This window comes from Rutidosis leptorrhynchoides, chromosome 1 (assembly GCF_046630445.1).
Source record: "Rutidosis leptorrhynchoides isolate AG116_Rl617_1_P2 chromosome 1, CSIRO_AGI_Rlap_v1, whole genome shotgun sequence".
Taxonomy (NCBI): domain Eukaryota; kingdom Viridiplantae; phylum Streptophyta; class Magnoliopsida; order Asterales; family Asteraceae; genus Rutidosis; species Rutidosis leptorrhynchoides.
The window spans coordinates 725666805-725692878 of record NC_092333.1 but is presented as its reverse complement, the minus strand read 5'-3'; the positions used below and the strand labels follow the sequence as shown (position 1 = coordinate 725692878).

General features: G+C 35.5%; 2 protein-coding genes and 1 long non-coding RNA gene across 5 annotated transcripts; 2 read left to right on the top strand and 1 right to left on the bottom strand.

The window, feature by feature from the left end:
• Positions 1-2671: 2671 nt before the first annotated feature.
• Positions 2672-18687, top strand: LOC139899950 (reticulon-like protein B11). 3 transcript variants are annotated; one of them, XR_011777635.1, is made up of 7 exons: positions 2672-2814; positions 2952-3132; positions 4189-4330; positions 4426-4495; positions 4598-4805; positions 17022-17124; positions 18602-18687. XR_011777635.1 is itself a non-coding variant. In XM_071882791.1 (6 exons), exons 1-5 carry the CDS (start codon positions 2763-2765, stop codon positions 4756-4758), a joined length of 606 nt encoding a protein of 201 aa, XP_071738892.1. In that variant the 5' UTR covers positions 2672-2762; the 3' UTR covers positions 4759-4805; positions 17022-17345. The 3 variants fall into 3 exon arrangements, 1 of the variants encoding a protein (XP_071738892.1); XR_011777638.1 differs by lacking the exon at positions 18602-18687 and having other exon boundaries at positions 4598-4811; positions 17022-17345; XM_071882791.1 differs by lacking the exon at positions 18602-18687 and having other exon boundaries at positions 17022-17345.
• Positions 15179-16166, bottom strand: LOC139900176 (uncharacterized). The gene is made up of 3 exons (XR_011777641.1): positions 16060-16166; positions 15865-15955; positions 15179-15210 (listed from the first exon to the last, which is right to left on the bottom strand). It is a non-coding gene; the product is annotated as an uncharacterized lncRNA (long non-coding RNA).
• On the top strand, positions 18276-25810 carry LOC139899880 (D-3-phosphoglycerate dehydrogenase 3, chloroplastic-like). Its single transcript, XM_071882730.1, has 5 exons — positions 18276-19032; positions 24183-24559; positions 24621-24731; positions 24810-24905; positions 25118-25810. The coding sequence occupies exons 1-5, from the start codon at positions 18498-18500 to the stop codon at positions 25787-25789; spliced, it is 1791 nt and encodes a 596-aa protein (XP_071738831.1). The 5' UTR covers positions 18276-18497; the 3' UTR covers positions 25790-25810.
• The last annotated feature ends 264 nt before the right edge of the window (positions 25811-26074 follow it).

The window sequence follows — 26074 nt, the reverse complement described above, 5'->3', positions numbered from 1 at the left end:
TTGTACTTTTGAGCTTTTTGGTCGTTTGCGTCTTCAATTCGTCGAATCTGTCTTTTGTCTTCACCTTTTATTATTTAAACGAATATCACTTGTAAATAGAACAATTGCAACTAAAAGCTTGTCTTTCTTGAGGAATAATGCTATGAAATATATGTTCGTTTTTAGCATTATCAACAACAATACCAATTCATCCATAACTATTAATTACATATTTACATGGGTTGTGACTATCACATCCAAGACATTAAAGCCTAACTCACAATACAATATCTAAGCTATTTTTTTTCGAACGGCTAATTTTTTTAAAAAAAAAAAAAAAAAACTAGCTAAGAGCTAGAGAAAATACATCAAAAATACAATAATTATTACAAGGACGGTAAAGGAAATCGCAACCATTGGTTCCAGTGGCGGATTATAGTGTATTCCAAAGGGGGCATCCATCCCACCCGGATTTAACGGGAAAAATTGGAGAAACTGTTGAGCAATGTCTGCTACTTTGTCACGAGGTTAGGATAATATGGAATAAAGTTTTCAATTGATGGTATATAGGGGATTGTATCTTTCATGAACTTAGTCCTATTTCTGACTCATCTCCTCAAGGTTCATCTCCACTATGCAAGAGTGTTTGGGAAGGATTGTTTATGTCACCGTCTACTTTATTTGGAAGAATAGAAACGTCAAAGTATTCAGGAAAAAGTCTTAGACGTTGATGCTCTTCTTCAAGAAATTTAACTTAGAAGCTTTGAATGGATTAAATTGCGGATAAAAAAATTAAACTTGAATGAATTAGATGGTTGGTCGACCCTTTAATTTCGTTCGTGCAGGCTGGATGTTAACACATGCATTTGAGATTGTCATCCTGCTACTGGTATTATGCATATATTTGATGGGCCTGTGACACTCAAGTATTGTTTTTAAATTTGAAGGTGGATCACTGAGATAGTATCTTGTTGTGTTGTGGTTTGTAAATATCCCATGTGTTTGTGGTCCAAGTTTATCGCTGTATATTTTGAGTGTCCTTTTTATTCTGCAGGTAGTTGTAAAGTTGTATATATGTCGCCTTGAGTATGTATCTTCTTGAATTTGTATCTTTGATTTATTTTAATATAGTTGCTTTTTGTAAAAAGATAATTATTTTACATCATTTACATTGTTAATTAAACTGATTAATGTTAAAAAAGTGTTTGTTTCAAAAAATACTTATTTTTAAATAATACCCATATATAATATAATATAATGGGATGTATTTATTTGCATTCTTAATTTAAGTTGAGATCTAAGGATAAATCTCAGCCCTTGGATCATGTGATGGGCGGGAGAATCACATGTGATTACCAACCTTGGATCACATGTGATTAACAATCAAGATTAAAACACAAAAAAGGAAGGGTAATCTGGTAATCACATGTGATTATATTAATCTAAGAGCTTCTAATCACATGTGATTATCCCGGCTATCACATAATTCAAGAACTGAAATTTATTCCTTGAATCTCAACTTAAATTAAGCATGCAAATGAATATTTCACATAATTATTTTTAGACTTTTTTGCTCTGTTGGTCCTTAAGTTATACACGAAATTGCAATCTGAGTCCCTCAAGTTTTTAATTGAATTTTTGAGTCCTTTTAATTGCATAATTTGGCAATCCACGTCCCTCCGTGTACCTGCCGTCAAAATTGGCCGTTAAGTGTTATCACGTGATTAACACGTGATGGGCATTTTCGTCTTATTATTTTATTTCGGCCTTTTTTGCTCTATTGGTCTCTCGTTTTTAAAATGTTTAGCTACGGTGATCCCTCAAATCATTAAAAACGAGGGACTGCTAGCGTAAAAAATCTTTTAATTTATTTATTTTTAATTTATAATTTTATAATATAATTGTAATTATATTTATATTTATTTTAAAAATTCTTATAACATAATTATATTTACTTTTCTTTAATTTAATTTAATATATTCTGAATTTTTTAATTTTATTTACTTACTTTATAATTATAAATTTAAAAACAAGATGAAACAAAATTGGAACGATCATTACTGAACCAAATTGAAGTTCGTAAAACTTGAAACTTGGTGCAAAAAGAGTGATATTTTACGAATATGGTATTTTGGATTGATCTCAAGCTTTCATAATTATTTTACGAATCTGGTTTTTTTTTTTTTTCTGTTTCAACAAATGCATTTTTGTTTTAGCACTTACTTAAAATTTAAATTGATGCAATTGCTTAGATTTGATCATCTAAAGTGAGAGATATTTGGATGTTAAATATAATTATGTAAATGATATATGGATTGATTAATAATTAATTGTAAAGGAAGGAGATGAAATGTATGAATAAAAACTGATAAAAAGTCGAATTAAAAATTTGAAGGACTAACGGAGCAAAAAATTCGAAGAAAAAGAGTAAAAAGATGATTTTACCCTCACATGCATGTCACATGTCAATGTCAAGGGTTAACGGCCAATCTAAACTGCAAATAGACGGAGGGACACAGATTGCAAAATTATGCAATTAAAAAGACTAGAAAATCTAATTAAAAATTTGAAGGACTCGAATTACTATTTCGTATATAACCTAAGGACCAACGGAGCAAAAAAGTTTTATTTTTATGGCCGATATTACTTTTTAAACTAAGTTTGTACAAATCGACCCTTTAACATTTCCACGCTTTAAACTAACATTTCCACTCTCTCGTTCTCTTTGTGCCTGTTGATCCATTACTTCTTCTTCATAATCTTGATCAGAAACCCTAATCGCCATGGGCGATTTTGGCCGGATTTCTGTCTACGATGCTCTTGGAGGCGGTGCAGGTTTCTATTTATCTATTTTCTATCCTAATCTAAAATAAAAATAAAAATACAATTCGTTACTTTGTGTAATTCTTTATATGATACATTTCGATTTCGACTGAATTAATTGTTGATTTTTGTGGATTACGACGATACAGTTGCTGATATATTGTTATGGAAGAATTCATACGGAAGCGTTGTTATGTTAGTTGTATCTACAATCATGTGGTTTCTATTCGAAAGAGGAGGTTATAGTATTTTGGCATTTGTTGCCAATAATCTACTGCTGTTGGTTGTTATTCTCTTTTTTTGGGCTAAATCTGCATCTCTTCTTAATAGGTTTGTTTTTATCCTTTTTATGATTATAATTTTATTTTATTGTATTAGCTTGTGGTATGTTTTATAGTAATTGATTGATAGAGTTCGAGATTAGATATGGATCAGCATTTGATAACAGTTATATTAAGGCTTCGTGTAAAGCAATATGTAGTAACAAATATAGAACATGTTTCCATAAATACAAGCACATGTAATCAGTGGCAAATATTACTATTCCGATATAGCTCAGTGGTCGACGTTTTGATATTCTCACAAGAAATTTCGGGTTCAAACTACCAACATATTTTGTGGCAATAGGTTGGAAACGGTCGCCGGATAACCCATTTAGGCCGCCTATATCTGAATAAAAAAGCTCGTCCTCTACGGGTAGCCCGAGCAGAAAAACCTTATCTGTTTACATTTACGAAATCAATGGCAGATATAGGAATCAGTATTAGAGTAAATGGATTTTATATAGCAAATACTTGTACCGTTGTACGTACGTTATTTCGATATGTTCCAGGCTATTAATTCAGGTCATAGCTTTGGGTTGTGGGTTATTAGTTCGGGTCTTAGGTTGGGGATTTTCATTGAATTATCAACTTTTTAACCACTGTTTGTACATTCTTAAGACAATTAGCATACCCAAATTCTAAAAAATGTATTTTGCTCTCTATTACACTGATGAAACTTAAAATGAGAAGAGTAAAAAACTAATTTTTTAGGCACTTATTTTGCTACAACTACAAGGGGCTTCTTGGTTTCTTGCTTGAGATGATTGGAATCATAATTTCAGTTTGAGGATGGACTGGCGTATCTTTTGGTATATGAATATATGAATTTTATCGGGGTTAAATAATAAATTTTACTTGTTACCTGATAGATTTCAAATGATTATGATAATGGGATTATATGTGATTGATTATATATAAAGGTTTTCAATTTGGGCTCAAGAATGTTTGGTATAATTATCATGCAAAGGATATACATTTTTTTGTAATTCAGGGTACACACACTTTTGTTTATATTTATGGCATCCAAAATTGTAAATGATATATTGTGTTTATTTGAATGTAGACCTCTGCCTCCAATTCCTGAACTAGATATTTCTGAGGAATTAGTTGTTATCGCTGCCGAAGAGATGCAAGTGTGGATAAATCATGTATTTTCAATTGCACATGAAATTGCAATTGAGGGAAACGTGAAAGTCTTGCTTGCGGTACAATTTCATAAATTTCTTTTGTTGCTAAATAAGTATAGACTTTGCAAAGATTTGAACTTACGAAATCAAGCTACTCGTGATTGGTTATTCAGGTTGTTTCTAGCTTATGGGTGATTTCTTATATTGGTAGCTTTTTTAACTTCCTTACACTGATCTATATTGGTGAGCTAGTCGCTGTTGTTATTTATTTGCAAATTGTTGTCTACTTATGAAATGTATAACCCTGCCTTCCATAACATGTGATGATTATTGGTCTCATCTCAGGGGCACTTGTGAGTTTATCAGTACCTTTCTTATATGACATGTTCCAGACCCAAGTGGACGAGAAGTTAATTGTCGTACATAAGCTCGCTCATTCAATTCAGAGGCAAGTGGATGCCGTTTTACAGATGCTCCCATCAACACACAAGCAAAAGACTCAGTAGCCACACGACATGCATATTGCATTATATGTCAGCAGTCTAAGAGCCAGGTTTAAGTAATTCACATGCTCTTTAATTTTTAAATAAATAAAAGAAAAGATTAGTTGTTCAATAGTATTAATGCAAACAGAGTATTGATTCCGTAGATGTTCATGACTCGCATGTTTAGTATAAACCAGCCTCTATAGTTCAGAAGACTAAGAGAGATTGTAACGACCCAACCCGTTGATTTCCTGTCCATAAAATTTGTTCTTTTTAATATACATTAAACAACACTTTAGGTCCCATTACACAATTTCCAAAACATATTTGTTAACACATTACGTCTAACGACTTTAATAAAACGTACATTACATAATTAAATCATAACCGGTTATTACTCATGACCCATTTGACTAAACCGATGTACGTCACATGACCCGACTGGTTACTTTTACACAAAACCGAGCATGGTGATTGGGACTACGCTACCCAATCCTAAATCGAGTCCAAAAGCAAGATCTTCTAAAGCAATCTAGCCAAGATCGCTAATCCCCACGCCTACCCGAGCCTCCATCACGCGAACCTATAAAAATATCAACAACGAGAGGGTAAGCTAATGCTTAGTGAATGTAAAGGTACTATACACATACATATGCATAAAATGACTACGCATCACAAAGCACAAAAGTAAACACATACCACTTCCGCATGGTAAACAAGCTACAAAAGAGCACATACACAAAGTAGCTACGCGCTACGTAATCACCAAGCTAACGCCACAAGATTAGCTACAACACAACAATAAGTATATACGCATATACAATAAATATAATCAACAACATCAATAAGGTTAACCACTTAACCTAAACCACATGAAGGTTGGCTGAACTTCACGCGCCTTAGTGAATCCGAACTTCACGCGACTCACTACCTTCAAACAACTTGACTATTAGGATGGCCGAACTTCACGCGCCTTTATGAATCCGAACATGACGCGACTCATACCTTAGTCAAACATCACAATAGGGTTGGCCGAACTTCACGCGCCTTAGTGAATCCGAACATCACGCGACTCACTACCCGAATCATCTCCACGACAAACGCTAGCAAAAACCATCGCCAACGGGTTTATCCAACACGCTAGCCAATCACCACATCAAGGGTAGTAACCCAAAACGCATAAGCGTATCACATGGATCCGAAGCACAAGAGGAGTCCATTCTCCCACACAAACATAGAGTAAACCCGAGCAAGGGTCACCCTACACACACGCACCCATCCTATGCATACATACACGTATAGTAAATTTACACTCACCTTAAACGCCTCGATGAAGTGCAATCCAAACCCGCAACTCGCCAATGGAACGTACCTATTCCATTTATCACATAATCATCAATACAAACTCATTTGGACTCTCGACCCGCCCAAATGAAGGACAAGTGCAAATCACACCCTTTTGCACTTTTAACGCTACTCGAAGGTCCGAAACCAACAAGACCAATTCCCGCGTACCCGAAATACCTAAATGTACCAACTTTAGCACTCGAACGCATTTTAACTCGTGTTTCGCTCGAAAACCCATTTTGACCCTTAAAAAGTCAACATCTCACCACTTGCTAGTTTTGACTTCAAAACGCCATTAACTCAAGTTTATACATTAACTTAACTCATTTTAAGTTTATAAACTCAACTAAATCGACTATCGGGCCACAATCATCATCAAACCCTAATTTTGACTCTATTCAAAATTAGTCAACCACATGAACACTAATGGCTTCCAATACCTCAATAATCACTAAATACTAGTGATTAAACCCATTTGTAAGCATTAAACTTGGTTAATTAGTTTACCAAACCAAAACCCGCCTTCAACACCTTTAAACCCGAATCCTAGTTATCATTTTCCATTAACAACTAGTGGGGTTTCATTTATGAACATACAATCAAAAGCCCTAAATTTAGATGATGAACACGAAAACGAAATTCGGAGTTAGAGCTTACCGCTAGTATCAAATTGTAGCTAAGAACGAGGAGAACAACGTTTCTTCTTGCTCCAAAGATCGAATCCCACTCCCCTTCCCTTCCAAATCACACTTTGAATCAATTGGGGTTTTGAAGGAAATGAGAGAAAATGGAGAAGAAAAAGAAAATAAGAAAATGAAATGAATGGACCAGATTTGAGGTCCCAATCTGCCCCATACGCGAAAAGACCAAAACGCCCTCACTTTCCCTTTAAAATTACAAAATCCGGAACCAAACTTCCAGAAGAGCCGCGCCGCGGCCTTCTTTCTTCGCGCCGCGACCAACAACGTGGTCTGGTGGTCTTATTTGCATGCTGTCTGATCTTGATTTGTGTTCAATACCGCGCCGCGACCCACTAGGCCGCGCCGCGACCTTGTGTGGGTTTTGTCCACTTTCCGCGTACTTGAACCCCAACACACGAACACGTCTGGTACCCTTCATACACTAGACGTACATACTCTCTAGAACACATATAACAACCCTTCGCTCACTCTCGTACTCTATTTACATACATACAACATATATATATATATATATATATATATATATATATATATATATATATATATATATATATATATGTGGTAGGATCAAGAGGGAAGTAACCATTCGGGGGGAAGTGGGGGGAAGCAAAAATTTTTTATTTTTTTTTTTCGTTTTTTGAAAAAACTTTGTTCACGAACATTATAGATGAGATGAAAATATGAACATTTAGTAGAGACACTTTGTGATAAATGTTTTTATTTTGGCGGGAAAACGCTCGAAGAAGTAATATATAACAATTATCGTGTTTTTCGAGCGTATTTTGAGGTTTTAGCTATTGGGGTTTAGATATTAGGGTTTAGATATTAGGGTTTATAGGGTTTAGATATTAGGGTTTAGAAATTTAGGGTTTAGGGTTTAGATTTAGGGTTTAGATTTAGGATTTAGATTGAGTTTTTAACACGAACGGTTTAGAGTTTAGGGTTTAGGGTTTAGGGTTTGGTGTTTTGGGTTTATGGAATAAACCCAAAACCCTAAACTCTAAATCGGGCTAAATTTTACTTCACAAAACATGAAAAAAAAAACGTTCATATTCTTCACGAACAATATTACCTTGAATGTTATTTTTGTCGATCGTTTTCCCGCCTAAATAATAACATTCATCACGAAGTGTCTCTTCTAAATGTTCATATTTTCGTGTGATCTTGATGCCGGAAAAAAAAAATTTCAAAAAAAAAACGAAAAAAAAAAAAATTTGCTTCCCCCCGCTTAGTTACTTCCCCATTGATCCTGCCCCTATATATATATATATATATATATATATATACGTTATACGTCGTACGTGCTCTACATATATACATCGTACGAATAAATGGGTCTTACAACTCTCCCCCATTTATTTCGATCACGTCCTCGTGATCCGCACCCACACTTAGAAGTTAGACATCAACCGCGACCGCTCGCCTCGACGCCGAGCATTCGGTCCTTTAATACCCATCACATAATCGTCTAAAGATGGCACAACTCACCGACGATTCTCGCCATTATAACTTTCACCGACCGCTTCAAGGTCTAACTTGGGACTTTTCCGAAGACTCTCAAAGTCTTTATTCACAATTTAAGCAACACTTGCTCGCTCAATTACACAAATATCGACTCTTCAATCAACCACGTTGCCATTATTCTCACACATGGCATTCACAAAACGAAACTCAGTAGTCGATTCAACACTTCACACTTCGTGATCATTCTCCATCGGGCCGACTTCCGCTAGTCCGCACGATCACGTTCACTATATAGGGATTGTACCGTAATCTCCGGTAGCTAACTCCCCCACTTAGGACCTTTAGTCCCGTACAATCACCGCCAAGATCATCGCATCTCGCGGAATTTTAACCTTCCGGATTACAAATGACCGGTCACAACGTTGGTCAATTTCATCATCTCTTCACAAACAACTCTTGAGGCATTCAAACCTCGACTTCTCAACTAAGTCTAATCTTTGGCGTCCGCTAAACGCCATCACCACGCGCCATCGTACTTTCGGGTTTCTCATCGGCACCCAAGTACCAAATAATCACTTGGAGTCAACACTACACTAGTAGGTATAAGGAAGGCACCTATCGTCGTGTTATGTAACTCCCGTCAATGCCATCAAGATTTCAACACCTAACCCTTTCGGATTCACACTTGATGCAACACTTCATCTAACGTCTCGAAATCAACGAACCAAACGAACTTCATGGTTCAACGCTCGCATCACACTAGCCTCGACCGCTAGTCTCAACTATTTAGGCCGCATAACGAACCTAACATCCTTTCACTTATCATCACGGAGATGCTTGGAAACACCAAGTCTTATACTCTCACTCGTACTAATCTTAACCGTTGACACGGTTATCAACAAACTTCAAAACTAGTCAACACCCGTTCTTTACCCGCACTCGTACGTGGTCCACGAAAATGCCTCTCGAACGGCATACCACGATCACACACAAATAAAAGAAAAGTGGCCGTCAAGAATGTACAACACTCGCCACACAATCACCAATCGCCATCTTGGTCATCAAAAGTGAGATCAATCGACATCACTCACCACGTCACATTCGTTCGCTAACGAACATCATATCACTAGCTAATATATATTGACACGCCTTGTCAATTTCGTCAATCGTACAATTTGCATTATGGTCTCATCACCATATACTTGGTTAACTATACACAGTCAACCCAAGTTAAACACACATCTCTAGACTACACCTATAAGGCTAGTCGATCACCAAGTGAACTAACTCGAATTTGCTAGTCACCACACCATATGGATGTCATACTCGCGTCATGGTGCTACCGGCTCCGTGGTTCACACCATACGAAATGCTGTGACGCTACCGGCTCCTTGGTTCACACTACAATACACGTACCATGATGCTACCTGCTCCGTGGTTCACATCATAACACAACAACACACGCTCTTTTGGCCTCGATTTCTCAACGAGTAGTGCAGCATCGCGCACTGCCACACTATAGTGAATCCGGACGGATAACACCAACCATCAACACACGCTCTTTTGGCCTCGATCACAACGAGTAGTGTAACATCGCGTCCTGCTACACCATAGTGAATCCTAACGGATAACACTAACCATCAACACACGCTCTTTTGGCCTCGATCACAACGAGTAGTGTAACATCGCGCCCTGCTACACCATAGTGAATCCTAACGGATAACACTAACCATCAACACACGCTCTTTTGGCCTCGATCACAACGAGTAGTGTAACATCGCGCCCTGCTACACCATAGTGAATCCTAACGGATAACACTATCCATACTACCGCAAACAATTAAATCTTACACATAAACGCAAAATCGTTCCACTCACTAGGACACTATCGCCTCCAATGTCCTACAGGTCTCACTCAAGCGAGTGTAACGACCCGAACGCCATAACACAAAATGCCTAAGCAACAAAGACTCACGCAAAGGTCAAGGCGTCAAACAAGCAACACATTCTACCGAGTGCAAATCAAAATTACAATAGTAGGCCGACCTGCTCGACCACCCGCTACTATTATCTCCAACGGAGAATAAAATTTAGCTAAGGCCTACACTCACATTCAACGCAAAAGTACGTTATACAAAAACAACATAAATGTACCTCATCGTCTCCTCATGACGTTCGCCGTCCCTAGCGCGGGACACTCCGCTTTGCGGTGCCCTTTTCCACGACAATTAAAACACACAACACCACCATCACTCGATGCCGGGCACTCCCAAAACTTGTGACCTCTTTCGCCACATTTGAAACATCTAGACGCACTAGAATTCGATGTTCCTTTCCCCACATTACTCGTACCTCCAATTGTGCCCTTAGTCTTCTTACTTGGAGCACCATAAGAATCAACCCTTCTCTTACTTGAAGGTTCACTAACCCTCGACCGCGAATACGATTCGAAACCCCTAGCCACGACGAATAACTCTGCAAACGATTTTACTTGACCAAGGCTAATTTTGTTTTCAAGTCATCATTCAAAGTTCGATAGAAATCTCCCATCAACATACTATCCCTTCCGTTATACTCCGGGCAAAAACGAGCCTTCGCCATAAAGGTCGTCTTAAGAGTATGCAAATCCATAGAACCTTGTTGCAAATTTCGCAACTCGTCACGCAATTCCGACAAATCGGCTTGCGTCCGGAACTCCTCAAAGAACTCCCTCTTAAAATCGTCCCACGATAACCTCATGAACGGTTCTTCACCAATGATATCAATCTTACCATCCAACCAATTCTTCGCATTACCCCGCAACAAACTAGTAGCGAGTCTCGTTTTCTTGTCCGGAGGACATTCACTTGTACGAAAACACCCTTCGACATCTGAGATCCAACCGGTACTCACTAATGGATCGGGATCTCCGTAGTACATAGGAGGTTTAGTTGCTCGAAACTCCTTGTAACTAAACTCCTTTTTACCATTACCCTGAGGCTCGATAAGCCTTCTTTCGAACTCTTCTCGAATCGTTTTCACTTGCTTTGCAACCTCGGCTTCAACCCTAGCGCAAACTCATCGTTGTTATTTCGTTCCTCACTCGATGCACCTCATCCCGTCGCCATTCTAAAGAATGCAAGAAACCGATTAAACACGAACGAAAATCAACCATACGCACCAAACCGCCCCATCTTGCTCGACACTCGTCGTACATCACTTGTAGACACGATCTGCACCCGTAATAAGGTTTGCAAGTCCTTATTACGCACGCACTTCGTACCAACTCATTAGTACAACGACCATCTTGCTCAATGACAAACACAACGCAATAATAAGCGCATGCAAAAAAAAGTGCAACACAAACACCATCCTAGTTAGTTAACCTACACACTAAGGCACTAACCAAGTCCCCGCCCGACCCGTTCACCTACAATTCCCGCAACAAACAAGCACACACAAAAGTTTAAGTCTAGGCACCTATCTCAAGTCGCCTAAATCCCTTAGACCATGCTCTGATACCACTTGTAACGACCCAACCCGTCGATTTCCGGCCTATAAAAATTTTCCTTTTTAATATACATTAAACAACAATTTAGGTCTCATTACACAATTTTCAAAACATATTTGTTAACACATTACGTCTAACGACTTTAATAAAACGTACATGACATAATTAAATCATAACCGGTTATTACTCATGACCCATTTGACTAAATCGATGTACGTCACATGACCCGACTAGTTACTTTTACACAAAACCGAGCATGGTGATTGGGACTACGCTACCCAATCCTAAATCGAGTCCAAAAGCAAGATCTTCTAAAGCAACCTAGCCAAGATCGCTAATCCCCACGCCTACCCGAGCCTCCATCACGCGAACCTATAAAAATATCAACAACGAGAGGGTAAGCTAATGCTTAGTGAATGTAAAGGTACTATACACATACATATGCATAAAATGACTACGCATCACCAAGCACAAAAGTAAACACATACCACCTCCGCATGGTAAACAAACTACAAAAGAGCACATACAGAAAGTAGCTACGCGCTACATAATCACCAAGCTAACGCCACAAGATTAGCTACAACACAACAATAAGTATATACACATATACAATAAATATAATCAACAACATCAATAAGGTTAACCACTTAACCTAAACCACATGAAGGTTGGCCGAACTTCACGCGCCTTAGTGAATCCGAACTTTACGCTACTCACTACCTTCAAACAACTTGACTATTAAGGATGGCCGAACTTCACGCGCCTTTATGAATCCGAACATGACGCGACTCATACCTTAGTCAAACATCACAATAGGGTTGGCCGAACTTCACGTGCCTTAGTGAATCCGAACATCACGCGACTCACTACCCGAATCATCTCCACGACAAATGCTAGCAATACCCATCGCCAACGGGTTTATCCAACACGCTAGCCAATCACCACATCAAGGGTAGTAACCCAAAACGCATAAGCGTATCACATGGACCCGAAGCACAAGAGGAGTCCATTCTCCCACACAAACATAGAGTAAACCCGAGCAAGGGTCACCCTACACACACGCACCCATCCTATGCATACATACACGTATAGTAAATTTACACTCACCTTAAACGCCTCGATGAAGTGCAATCCAAACCCGCAACTCGCCAATGGAACGTACCTATTCCATTTATCACATATTCATCAATACAAACTCATTTGGATTCTCGACCCGCCCAAATGAACGACAAGTGCAAATCATACCCTTTTGCACTTTTAACGCTACTCCAAGGTCCGAAACCAACAAGACCAATTCCCGCGTACCCGAAATACCTAAATGTACCAACTTTGGCACTCGAACGCATTTTAACTCGTGTTTCGCTCGAAAACCCATTTTGACCCTTAAAAAGTCAACATCTCACCATTTGCTAGTTTTGACTTCAAAACGCCATTAACTCAAGTTTATACATCAACTTAACTCATTTTAAGTTTATAAACTCAACTAAATCGACTATCGAGCCACAATCATCATCAAACCCTAATTTTGACTCTATTCAAAATTAGTCAACCACATGAACACTAATGGCTTCCAATACCTCAATAATCACTAAATACTAGTGATTACACCCGTTTGTAAGCATTAAACTTGGTTAATTAGTTTACCAAACCAAAACCCGCCTTCAACACCTTTAAACCCGAATCCTAGTTATCATCTTCCATTAACAACTAGTGGGGTTCCATTTATGAACATACAATCAAAAGCCCTAAATTTAGATGATGAACACGAAAACGAAATTCGGAGTTAGAGCTTACCGCTAGTATCAAATTGTAGCTAAGAACGAGGAGAACAACGTTTCTTCTTGCTCCAAAGATCGAATCCCACTCCTTCCCTTCCAAATCACACTTTGAATCAATTGGGGTTTTGAAGGAAATGAGAGAAAATGGAGAAGAAAAAGAAAAAGAAAATAAGAAAATGAAATGAATGGACCAGATTTGAGGTCCCAATCTGCCCCATACGCGAAAAGACCAAAACGCCCTCACTTTCCTTTTAAAATTACAAAATCCGGAACCAAACTTCCAGAAGAGCCGCGCCGCGGCCTTCTTTCTCCGTGCCGCGACCAACAGCGTGGTCTGGTGGTCTTGTTTGCATGCTGTCTGATCTTGATTTGTGTTCAATACCGCGACGCACCCACTAGGCCGCGCCGCGACCTAGTGTGGGTTTTGTCCACTTTTCACGTACTTGAACCCCAACACACGAACACGTCTCGTACCCTTCATACACTAGACGTACATACTCTATAGAACACGTATAACAACCCTCCGATCACTCTCATACTCTATTTACATACATGCAACATATATACATACAATGATTTTTTTTAGATATTTAATAACTTTAATCTATATAGCATATGCCGTTACCAACAATTGCAACATCACACGTCACATCATGATATTTTTCCTTCAAAAACTGAATAACTTCTAGTGCTTTAGCCCTTTCTTGTATATTCGAATTTGCCCCATTAAACTGGAAAATCTTATCCTTTGTATCCAAGATAAACACGTCATCATGATTCAATGTAGATCGAGAGAAAGGGACCTGAATAAAAAACACTACTTCATTTATCACGTAAATATATATTAGACATACACCATAACAATCAAATTTCACAAAAATATTGTCATATTATGAACCTGCTTCAATCTGACTGCTCTTTTTCTTTTGCATGCGTACAATCGTATTTGAAATTCTTCTTCTACAGTTTCTTTAAATCCCGTTACAACACCACCCTCGAGTGGTATAATACACGGTTTAAAGTATGACAAAAATTTATCAGATTCATGACCCTGCGGTTCCCTATACTGCACCGCACGACCACCAAGTATCGCATCAAGTTCGACCGTCTTTATTGCTGCTGTTCCAGCTTCGTCTTGTATTATGCATAAGAATTAAGATACTATACAGTTTAACTTCACAAGAAAAACATAACCAATATACACGGTCAAACTCGGTCAAACTCGACCAAAACTCGGGATTACTCGGAAAATCGGTCAAAACTGGGATTACTTGAAAAATAGTCAACATTGGACAAAAATCGGTCAAAATCGGTCAAAGTCAAACTTGGTCAACATCCTAAGTTCTGAGTATTACTCCCTAAATAGTCCAGACCGAGTACGGCCCTAGTAGCGATTTTTGAAACCCTGTATACACTTGAAAATAATATTTTACCTGGCTAGTATCTTTTCCCAACCAGAAATATATGTCGTAGAAATACGCACCACCCTTACCAGAAGTAGTCTGAAAAAATATAAACATGTTACAAAAATTAAAGTATTATATTAGAATGTACATACAGGGTAATGAAGAATAGTGTCGAATATCATTAGTACCTGCAATACAATGTACGAATCACCACAGTAGAATTTACCATAATCAGATCTGGGTAAAGGTACGGGCTGGAAGTCTTCGATTCTCCATATCTCAGTCCCTCTATAAGTTGTTAAAGAAAACTCTAATACAATCAAACGTAATTAAACTGAACAAGAAATATAAACGTATAAACAGTTATTGTCTGGCAATTAATCAAAACATATATTTAAAAAAACATCAACTTGTAATTAATCTTTAGAAACACACATGCCATTAAAAACCCAAATTCAGTTTTCAAGTAAAAAGAAATAGTAAAGCATTAAAAATACAAAGAAAGAAAATCAAAGGTGTAGTTAACAACTGTGAAAGTACCATATAAATGAAGAGCAATCGAAAATGATTGTAAGATAACCTGATTATAATTGTATGGTCAGAGTATTTCCAAGAATGTGAGAAAATCATTAGGCTTCATTGGTTAGTTAGTCAAACAAATATACTACTCCGTATATATGTTACTACATATAAACGATGAAGCTAAATCAAATACTAAACAACAATTAACCACTGTAATTTAGTCAAGAACAACAAAAAGCCGTATTCAATTGAGCTAATAATTATAAGCTAAGCATGACCGCATTATTTCCAGAATTAAACGGAAAGGCTGAGCAAACCTGTAAATCGTATCAGTCTTCTTCGAAGATGAATTAAGCAGCATGTTAAGGTCTTTATGGAAAATCATTTATTATGTTGTAAATAAGAATACGACTAACATACCTTCATCAAATTGAAGACGCCATACAAACTCCTCCATCCCTGTAAACACAACCTTATCTTCTTTTGATTCTTCATTTTCTGCATTTGTGTTCTTGGTGGTGGAAGAATCAAGTTACATGTGATACTGGAATGTATTTCTAGAAGTGCATAGCAATTTAATCAACAAAATAACTGAAATGTAATCATAATAGATACCTAAAATCGGATGACTCTCTTTCAATGCCTTCCATCCATTGGACAACGAAGTTGCTTTAAAATTCTTCAAAATTAGCCGATGACAAATTACAGGAACTTAAAATGATTCGATAAACAACATCTTAGCGGCTTTCAGTTCGATTTCTCATAATCGAATGATGATTTTGATAAGCCTCGATGATTTAGGGTAGGAAGTTAGGGTTTTTTTTTTTTTTTTTTTTTTTTTTTTTTGTGAGCGTCCTTAGTGAACCCCTACTTTGTTAAATTTCTTCCGTGAGTTTTAGAATTGAAGGGCATTTTGGGTAGTTAAAGAATTAAAAATGATTTATTAGCTAATAAAAATAGATGATCATTTTGAACCATTAGATCAAGGGGTATTTGAAAGTCTTTTTTTGATCTAAGGGCTAAAAAGTGTATTTTAGAAATAATTATTAGCTAATAAAGACTCTATTTTAATGTATAGTAGGATAGGATAGGATATTCGTTATACGTCGTATGTGCTCTTCATATATACATCGTACGAATAAACGGGTCTTACAGAGATTCTTGTTGGTGATAAATGTCTCACTGTGTATACTTAATTAATTATTCTATGTATTTACTAGTTAGAATATTAGTTTATTAAACTAAGCTATATGATAAAATATAAAATGTAACATAGAAAAATCATTGCAAGTTCAACACATCAATTGGGGTCAGTTGAGCTGTTAAGATATTAGAGTTCCATTGTATCATGAATAATGGAGTTCTCCAGACAGGAACCAAAAGACTTGTATATTTGTTTAATATGATTCATATGTGGAATGAGTGGCTAGTGTGGAATGAACTGCTATTGTGTGTATCTATAATCTATCTTTTTTTTAGTTTCTTATGGTTAAAACTATACTTATTTGAGTTTTATATTAATATAATTGTTATTGTTATTATAGTTATAGTTATTATATAACACAATGCATTTACAGGTTTCCTTGATTTGGCTGCTCGATACCTATGCCTAATATCGTGGCAACACACAGTAGTACCTGACATGTTTTGGTTGCTGCCGTTTTTCATCTAGGCATTATGGTAGTGATTGTAGTTTTTTTTTGGTGGTTTGAAATTTTTATAAATGCAAGATATTTCATGGGTTTTTTGGGTGGTGTGGAAGCAGTTTATGTAGCTCCAGAGCTTTTGGATCATTTCTAATTGAATTATGCTTGGGTTATAACGTTTTATCCTAAGAAAGATTCTTGGGCTCTTGGCCTTGATATTTTTATAAAGCTCTAACAATATATGCAAGACAACGTCGCGTGATTTTTTTGTAAAACAATTAATAAATTTTATCTGTTTATTATTATTATTATTATTATTATTATTATTATTATTATTATTATTATTATTATTATTATTATTATTATTATTATTATTATTATTATTATTATTATTATTATTATTATTATTATTATTATTATTATTATTATTATTATTATTATTATTATTATTATTATTATTATTATTATTATTATTATTATTATTATTATTATTATTATTATTATTATTATTATTATTATTATTATTATTATTATTATTATTATTATTATTATTATTATTATTATTATTATTATTATTATTATTATTATTATTATTATTATTATTATTATTATTATTATTATTATTATTATTATTATTATTATTATTATTATTATTATTATTATTATTATTATTATTATTATTATTATTATTATTATTATTATTAGTAGTATTATTATTATTATTATTATTATTATTATTATTATTATTATTATTATTATTATTATTATTATTATTATTATTATTATTATTATTATTATTATTATTTCTAAATTTCAAATATGCTGTTATCAAGGGTCAACTATAGCATCTCATGCATCGCACGGTAAATTATTAGCATAGCATTTAAATTAAATTATTTAAGAATGTTTCCTATGAATTTTATGTAACCCACAGGTGTATTTAAAAATCAATTCGATATAAATTCTAATATTATATTATTTACATTAATTAATTAAGTTAAATCATATCTATTGTATGATTTAAATATAATTAGAATTATTATACATGATACAGCTTATATTATTACATTAATTATATAATATATAGTTATATGAATATTTAATATCTTTTTTTAAAGGCGGATATTTTTTTAATATCTATTATACCAATTCTAAAATAAATCATTTTAACATATAGTTAATGTTTTAAATTTATAGTTTTTATCTCACTTATTCAAAATATTTTTGATAAAAAATCTTTGTTTTATAAAATATAACTAAATTGCTTCATATTTTTAAATTTAAAGTAATGGTAACAATACGATAGAATGATAATGAAGATACATGCTACTATTAATACCAGCCAGACAAATGTAACACGGAGAGAAACAGAGATATTGATTGAAGAAACTAAAAAACAAATAAACAATGGCAGCTTCATATTCATATTCATATTCATCTACTATCATCTTTTCATCTCCATCACCAATCACCACAAAATCCATTAATTTCTTATCTCCCTCGCTTCATAGCCGCCGTCGCACACCACCGCCTCATTTCGCAGTCATCGTCTCTTCGTTATCAGCAAAACCTACAATCCTAGTCGCCGAAAAACTCGGAGAAGCAGGAATCAATCTACTGAAAGAATTCGCAAACGTAGATTGCTCTTATAACCTAACTTTTGAAGAATTATGTACCAAGATCTCATTATGTGATGCATTGATTGTAAGAAGTGGAACTAAAGTTAGCCGTGAGGTTTTTGAGTCATCTGGTGGTAGACTAAAGGTGGTTGGACGTGCTGGTGTCGGTATTGATAATGTGGATTTAGGTGCAGCCACTGAACATGGTTGTTTAGTGGTGAATGCACCCACGGCTAATACCATTGCTGCGGCCGAGCATGGGATCGCGCTTCTTACGTCTATGGCTAGGAATGTTGCTCAGGCCGATGCCTCAATTAAAGCTGGTATATATCTTTTTGTTGATATTGACTTTTGGTGTTGATTGACGTTTCTATTTATAAACTGTTCAGCGTAGGTTTTAAGCAATATATATAATATCAATATCAATATCAATGCACTTAATTTTTCAAAACGATATGACTTGGCAATTATTATGTAGCATAAACTTGGTGCTTATATGGTAGTATTGTGGTGTATACTTATTGCTTATGTGGTGTAAATTGGTCATATTGAAACAGTTTGCAATTTAATGGGTATGTATGTAGCAAAAAAGTACGTAGTAGTTTGTTTGCTACTTTTGGAAAGTACGTTTTTATTACTCCGTATATGGCTTAAACCGTTTCTGCATATAGGTTGAACTAGTCCGGACCGGCCCGCGCGTTGCGGCGGGGGCTTTCGGGCTGCGTATTCATATTTAACGTAGCGTTGTGTATTTACAGAGGGGAACACGGCCCACGCGTTAAGCGCGGTTTTAGATGTCGTTGTGTTAAGCGTTTTTTAAAAAGTATCTGTTTCGAACGTAGTTAGTTTTGTTTTGTTCAATAAATTTTTTCGAGTGTAACGGTGCTGTCTGAAAAATTTAACTCGCGGCGAGCAGAAAGATACGGGCTGTCGTTGTGTTTAGCGTTTTTTAAAAAGTGTCCGTTTCGAACGTGGTTAGTTTCGTTTTGTTCATAAAATTATTTCGAGTCTGACGCTGCCGTCGAAAAAATTTAACTCGTGGCAAGCGGGAAGATACGAGTTGTCGTTGTGTTTAGCGTTTTTTTAAAAAATTGTCCGTTTCGCGTATAGTTAGTCCCGTTGGGTTCGTAAGATTTTTCGTAATTGAACCGTGGGCTCGAAAAAATTTAACTCGCACCGAGCGAGAAGATAGGGCCCGTTATAAATTCGGGTGGAATTAGTTTCTCTTATTTTAATAAAATTATATATTTACACTTTTAACCCCTGAGAAAGTGTAACTTTGAGGAGTCGTTGTGTAAATATAGCCGAAGTTGAAGGACCGTTTGTAATGTGAACGCAAACTCAAAACTCCAATTTGATATAACTAAAACTACAAACATTCCCATGACATTTAGTATATAAGGGTTAATTAGCTGGGTTTTATATATATAATATATAAATATATATAGTAGAGGGATCAAATGAGAACTTTTTAGCAATAAGAACCTGAGAACTCAGTAATTCGAGCAAAAAATTAACGCGGCCGAAAAAAAAATTACCTAGTCGAACAATTTTTCATTTCAACTTATATACTCCTTTCAATTTGAGTGATTGCAGCAGGTTGATGATAAATTAAATCCCACTTTTGAGTTCTTTATCTAGAATACTCCCATGAGCTCCAAAGGAGACATGAAGTTTTTCTTTAGTGGTAAATATGGGCCCCACCTTAAGAAATCATTTGTTTGACTACAATACTCACTTGCGAAACCCACTTGCAAAGAAGATAAAATTGCTTTTAGGGTGTGTTTGGACGAAAGTAGCTGGAGCTGGAGCTTATAGCTAGAGCTGGAGCTTATGAGCAGGAGCTGGAGCTGGAGCTTATTTTTGAAGCTGGTAGCTGGAGCTTATTATTTTTTATAAATGTTTGGTAAACTAGCTGGAGCTTATTTTTCAGTTCATTTTTTTTTTGGGTAAAGGGATATACCCGGTGAATTTCAGTTCATAAGCTCTACTTTTTTTCATAAGCTACTACAAGTAGCTTATTTTTCCAGAGCTTATGATTTTCATAAGCTCTACTTTTTTTGTCTACCAAACGAAGCTTATGACTTGGAGCTTATTAAAATCATAAGCTCAAGCTCCCATAAGCTTCCATAAGCTCCAACAAGCTACGCGCCAAACACACCCATAAAAATTATTAGAAGCCACCACTGTGCAATTAACTGTAGTTTTAATTGTCTGCAACAAGTAATGGTAATTTTTAAGCGACGGATTGAAGTGATTGAACTATTGAAACTCTTGTCCATGTAAGTCTGCACTTTTTAATTTTTACACCTTGATCTTATTGAGGTTAGTATGCATCTAATTAAGCTTTACACCTTCAATTTTTTTCTACTTCATCTTGATTCTACAAAAAAAAAAAAAAATATGATGTTCAAACAAAAATGATGAGTTCTAACAATTATTGTTATGCAATTTTTGTTCAACATCTTATGTTCTACAAATAGATGCAAGTTGATGCACCTATTAAATATGTTCTACAAATAGATGCAAGTCTAACAATTTTTGTTATACAAACTGTATAGTCGAACAAAATTAGCCATAGTCGAACAAATTGGGCCATATTCGAACACTTTTTGTTCTACAAAAAAGATGCAACAACTAGGAATCGTTTTCAGAATTCTAAAAATGCAGATGTGTTAGAAATCATGTCATCGAACTTCCTGCAAAATCTCAGGTTCTAAGTTCCTTATTCGAGCTTCAATTTTAAAGTCAAAGCTTATGAACAAAAAGTCAAACGAACTTTGATTTTTCAAATTCACGAGTTCAGTGTGGATTCAGGAAGTCTTAATGATAATCGAGTGATATGTGAAGCATTTGAAACACATTTCATTAAGAGATCGAGGTCTAAAAACATCTAAATCGAAATTTCAATCTTCAAAGTGTTCATGAAGAACGTACGACTGTTCATCATCAGGTTGTGAATTTGTTGTGGTTTTTAGCAGTAAATCTTCATCAAGATATGTTAATCGCTGTTATATGATACTTCATGATCAATTTTATGGCATAATTCGATTGATATTTACTTTTGGCAAAATTGTTCGTTCTTCCTTTTTTTTTTGTTCGGCCGCAAGAGTTCTAAACCCTAAATCTAAACCCTAAACCCTAAAATCTAAACCCTAAACTCTAAATCTAAACCCTAAAACCCTAAATCTAAACCCCCTAACTTAATTTGATGAAAATTAATGTAGAACAAGTGTTCTACATGCTGTTCTACATCATGATCTACATAAAATGTAGAACCAAGCAAACAATGCAACTAAAAGACAAAAAATAAAAATTGTTCGATTAGAACAATTTTTGTTCGGCCGCGTCCCAATTTTTGCTCGACTACCTTAGTTCTCGAGTTCTCATTCTAAAAATGGTTCTCATTTGATCCCTCTACTATATATATATAGGGGCAGGATCAATAGGGAAGTAACCAATCGGGGGAAAGCAAAAAAAAAAAATTCGTTTTTTTTTTTGGAATTTTTTTTCAGGCATCAAGATCACACGAAAATATGAACATTTAGAAAAGAAACTTCGTGATGAATGTTATTATTTAGGCGGGAAAACGACCGACAAAAATAACATTCAAGATAATATTGATCGTGAAGAATGTTAACGCTTTTTTTTCCATGTTTTATAAAGCAAAATTTAGCTCGATTTAGAGTTTAGCGTTTAGGGTCCAAACCCTAAACCCTAAATCCTAAACCCTAAACCCTAAACTCTAAACCGTTCGTGTTAAAAACTCAATCTAAATCCTAAATCTAAACCCTAAATCTAAACTCTAAACCCTAAATTTCTAAACCCCAATATCTAAACCTTAATATCTAAACCCTAATATCTAAAACCTCAACATACGCTCGAAAAACACGATAATTGTTATATATTAGTTCTTCGAGCGTTTTTCCGCCAAAATAAAAACATTTATCACAAAGTGTCTTTATTAAATGTTCATATTTTCATCCAAATCTATAATGTTCGTGAAAAAAGTTTTTTCAAAAAGCGAAAAAAAAAGAAAATTTTTGCTTCTCTAAACCCTAAACCCTAAACCTTAAACTCTAAACCGTTCGTGTTAAAAACTCAATCTAAATCCAAAATCTAAACCCTAAATCTTAAACCCTAAACCCTAAATTTCTAAACCCTAATATCTAAACCTTAATATCTAAACCCTAATATCTAAAATCTCAACATACGTTCGAAAAACACGATAATTGTTATATATTAGTTCTTCGAGCGTTTTCCCGCCAAAATAAAAACATTTATCACAAAGTGTCTTTATTAAATGTTCATATTTTCATCCAAATCTATAATGTTCGTGAAAAAAGTTTTTTCAATAAACGAAAAAAAAAAAAAAAAAATTTTTTTGCCTCTCTCCGATTGGTTACTATATATATATATATATATATATATATATATATATATATATATATAAAGGCCCTAAAATTGTAGCCCATGGGATTGAACTCGGGTCTCCTACAGATTTTCCCAAGTCATCTGCCATCAAGCTACCAAAATCCGGTGCGTAGATTTATTTTCTTAGATCTCTCTTATTATGCATAAATAAGCTGATTATGTGTTATTAAATAGCAATGACACGTATATGTACGATGTTGCAACTCTCCTTTCTTGATTTTTGATGTAGGGTATACAATCACATAGGAGGTGTATAATGGTCAAACCGGTCTTCATAACTTTTGATTAAGTCAATAAATGTAGGGGTGGAATGTGAATATGATGTTTTTAGATGTAAACTCAGTTTCTAATTGGTGAAATGTGATCAATATTTCTGTACAAGATGGTATGTATAGCTTGTAATGCATCAGCCAGTAGCGGATCTAGGAATGTTAGTAAGTGGTATCACTGGTTAAAGACCCACAAAACTTTCTACTAGATGAATATTTTAGTGGTGTGTCACAAAAATATTTATACTATCTCACTTGTGTCACTAGTTAAAAACTTCAAAAAATTTCCACTACATCGCGTATTTCAGTGGTGTCCCGTGATACCACTCACTTCTATATAGGTCCGCCCCTGGCATCAGCTAGGTGTTTCATTATCGTATAATTCAAATAACTAGTTTGAATATTCCTGTTCAATTGTGTTGTGGTTTAATGGGTTTAATGCATTTCAGATGTGAATTTGTAAACCGATGATGTTTGACTTCCATTTTCTGTTCTGTTAGTTGATATAAATAAGCAGAGTTTGTTGATGTGTACTGTAATGTTAACTAGTTTGCATAATGCAGTATACTATCTTTTCATGTTTTTTTTTTTCAAGTGATGCTAGTATAAATCCAACTTCTGTAAAATACAGTATTGTTTTTTCAAGATGGTTATGTATTTGATAGTTATTGAATGTTGTCTCTTTGTTGATAAATATTGGTGATTCCAACTTTTTTATGTTTGGAGTATACATATATATACATATATTCATGAAAAGATAAATGATATAGGGAAGTGGGTGAGAAACAAATACGTGGGTGTGTCACTCGTTGGCAAGACCCTTGCAGTGATGGGATTTGGAAAGGTTGGGACGGAAGTTGCGAGACGTGCGAAAGGTCTTGGCATGCATATAATTGCACATGATCCTTATGCTCCAGCAGACCGTGCTCATGCAATTGGTGTTGATTTAGTGAGCTTTGATGAAGCCATTGCAACAGCTGACTTCATCTCACTTCACATGCCTCTTACTCCTGTTACTTCCAAGATTTTGAATGACGAAAACTTTGCAAGGATGAAAAAAGGAGTTAGAATAATCAACGTTGCTCGTGGAGGAGTGATAGATGAGGATGCATTGCTCAGAGCATTGGATTCCGGCATCGTAGCGCAGGTATTTGTTTTGAATTACATGTTACTGGTCGTCAGTTGATATTTAACATGTTCTGTACCAGGCTGCTCTAGACGTTTTTACTGTAGAACCACCACCAAAGGACAACAAATTGGTGAATCATGAGAATGTCACTGTTACTCCTCATCTTGGTGCTAGTACCATGGAAGCTCAGGTTTGTAATTTTTAACTGCAAGCAATTATTTTGAATTGTATTGTCAGTCAATGTGTCATGTTTAAAGATTTTTTGTAGGAAGGAGTGGCAATCGAAATCGCTGAAGCTGTTGTTGGAGCCTTACGCGGTGAGCTTGCTGCTACAGCAGTAAATGCTCCCATGGTTCCTGCTGAGGTACGACTAAGTTTAATATCTAATATGCACAAGAGGAAATTCTGGCCCATATACTTCTGACTAGGTTGATTCAGTCTATGTTTTTTTCTTATAATATATAGTGAGTGGTTAGGGTACGAACCTCAAAAGAAAACAGTTAATATAGGTCAAATAGGTCTAAAGTCGTCGAAAAGTGTGTTTTTAATGCGCAACACTATGATTGTTTGGTGCAGATACTTATAGAACTGAAGCCTTATGTTGCACTCGCTGAAAAACTTGGAAGGTTGGCTGTACAACTTGTAGCAGGAGGAAGCGGAGTAAAATCAGTAAAGGTGACATATGCATCTGCTAGAGCCCCCGATGATCTAGACACAAGATTACTCCGTGCTATGGTCACGAAAGGTCTGATAGAGCCTATCTCGAGTGTGTTTGTTAACATAGTGAATGCAGATTTCATAGCCAAACAAAGAGGAATTCGTATAACGGAAGAACGGGTGATCTTAGAGGGATCACCGGAGAAGCCAGTTGAGATGATTCTGGTCCAGATAGCTAATGTGGAGTCAAAATTTGGTAGCGCAATTTGCGAGTCGGGAGAAATAAAAGTGGAGGGGAGGGTGAAAGACGGGATTCCTCATTTGAGAAAAGTAGGAGGTTTTGATGTGGATGTGAGTTTAGAAGGAAGTATTATACTTTGCAGGCAGGTTGACCAACCTGGCATGATTGGAAGCGTTGGGAGTATCTTGGGAGAAGAAAATGTGAATGTGAGCTTCATGAGTGTGGGACGGATTGCACCGAGAAAGCAAGCAATCATGACAATCGGTGTTGATGAGCAACCGAGTAAAGAAGCATTGAAGAGGATTGGAGAGATTCCAGCTATTGACGAGTTTGTATTTCTTGCTTTGTAAGCCGGATGATGATTCATTTGATTGGATATATATATATATATATATATATATATATATATATATATATATATATATATATATATATATATATATATATATATATATATACATAATTCATTTCATTTTTGGCCAAAATATATTCTTGTTGCAACTGGTGTCTTATTTATAATATAATTAGGGGTGATTAGACCACACATGATTGATTAATGGGTTAGGCTGGTTGATTCCTTAATATGTAAAAGCAGAGTGATCTTTCCACAAAGGTTGACTTGCAACTCATTTTTC

Coding starts and splice junctions, on each gene's coding strand:
- LOC139899880 (XM_071882730.1), top strand. CDS start 18,498: ATGGCAGCTTCATATTCATATTCATATTCATCTACTATCATCTTTTCA. Junction 24,560..24,620: donor ATTCCGGCATCGTAGCGCAG/GTATTTGTTTTG, acceptor GTTCTGTACCAG/GCTGCTCTAGACGTTTTTAC. Junction 24,732..24,809: donor CTAGTACCATGGAAGCTCAG/GTTTGTAATTTT, acceptor GATTTTTTGTAG/GAAGGAGTGGCAATCGAAAT.
- LOC139899950 (XM_071882791.1), top strand. CDS start 2,763: ATGGGCGATTTTGGCCGGATTTCTGTCTACGATGCTCTTGGAGGCGGT. Junction 2,815..2,951: donor TGCTCTTGGAGGCGGTGCAG/GTTTCTATTTAT, acceptor ACGACGATACAG/TTGCTGATATATTGTTATGG. Junction 3,133..4,188: donor TCTGCATCTCTTCTTAATAG/GTTTGTTTTTAT, acceptor ATTTGAATGTAG/ACCTCTGCCTCCAATTCCTG.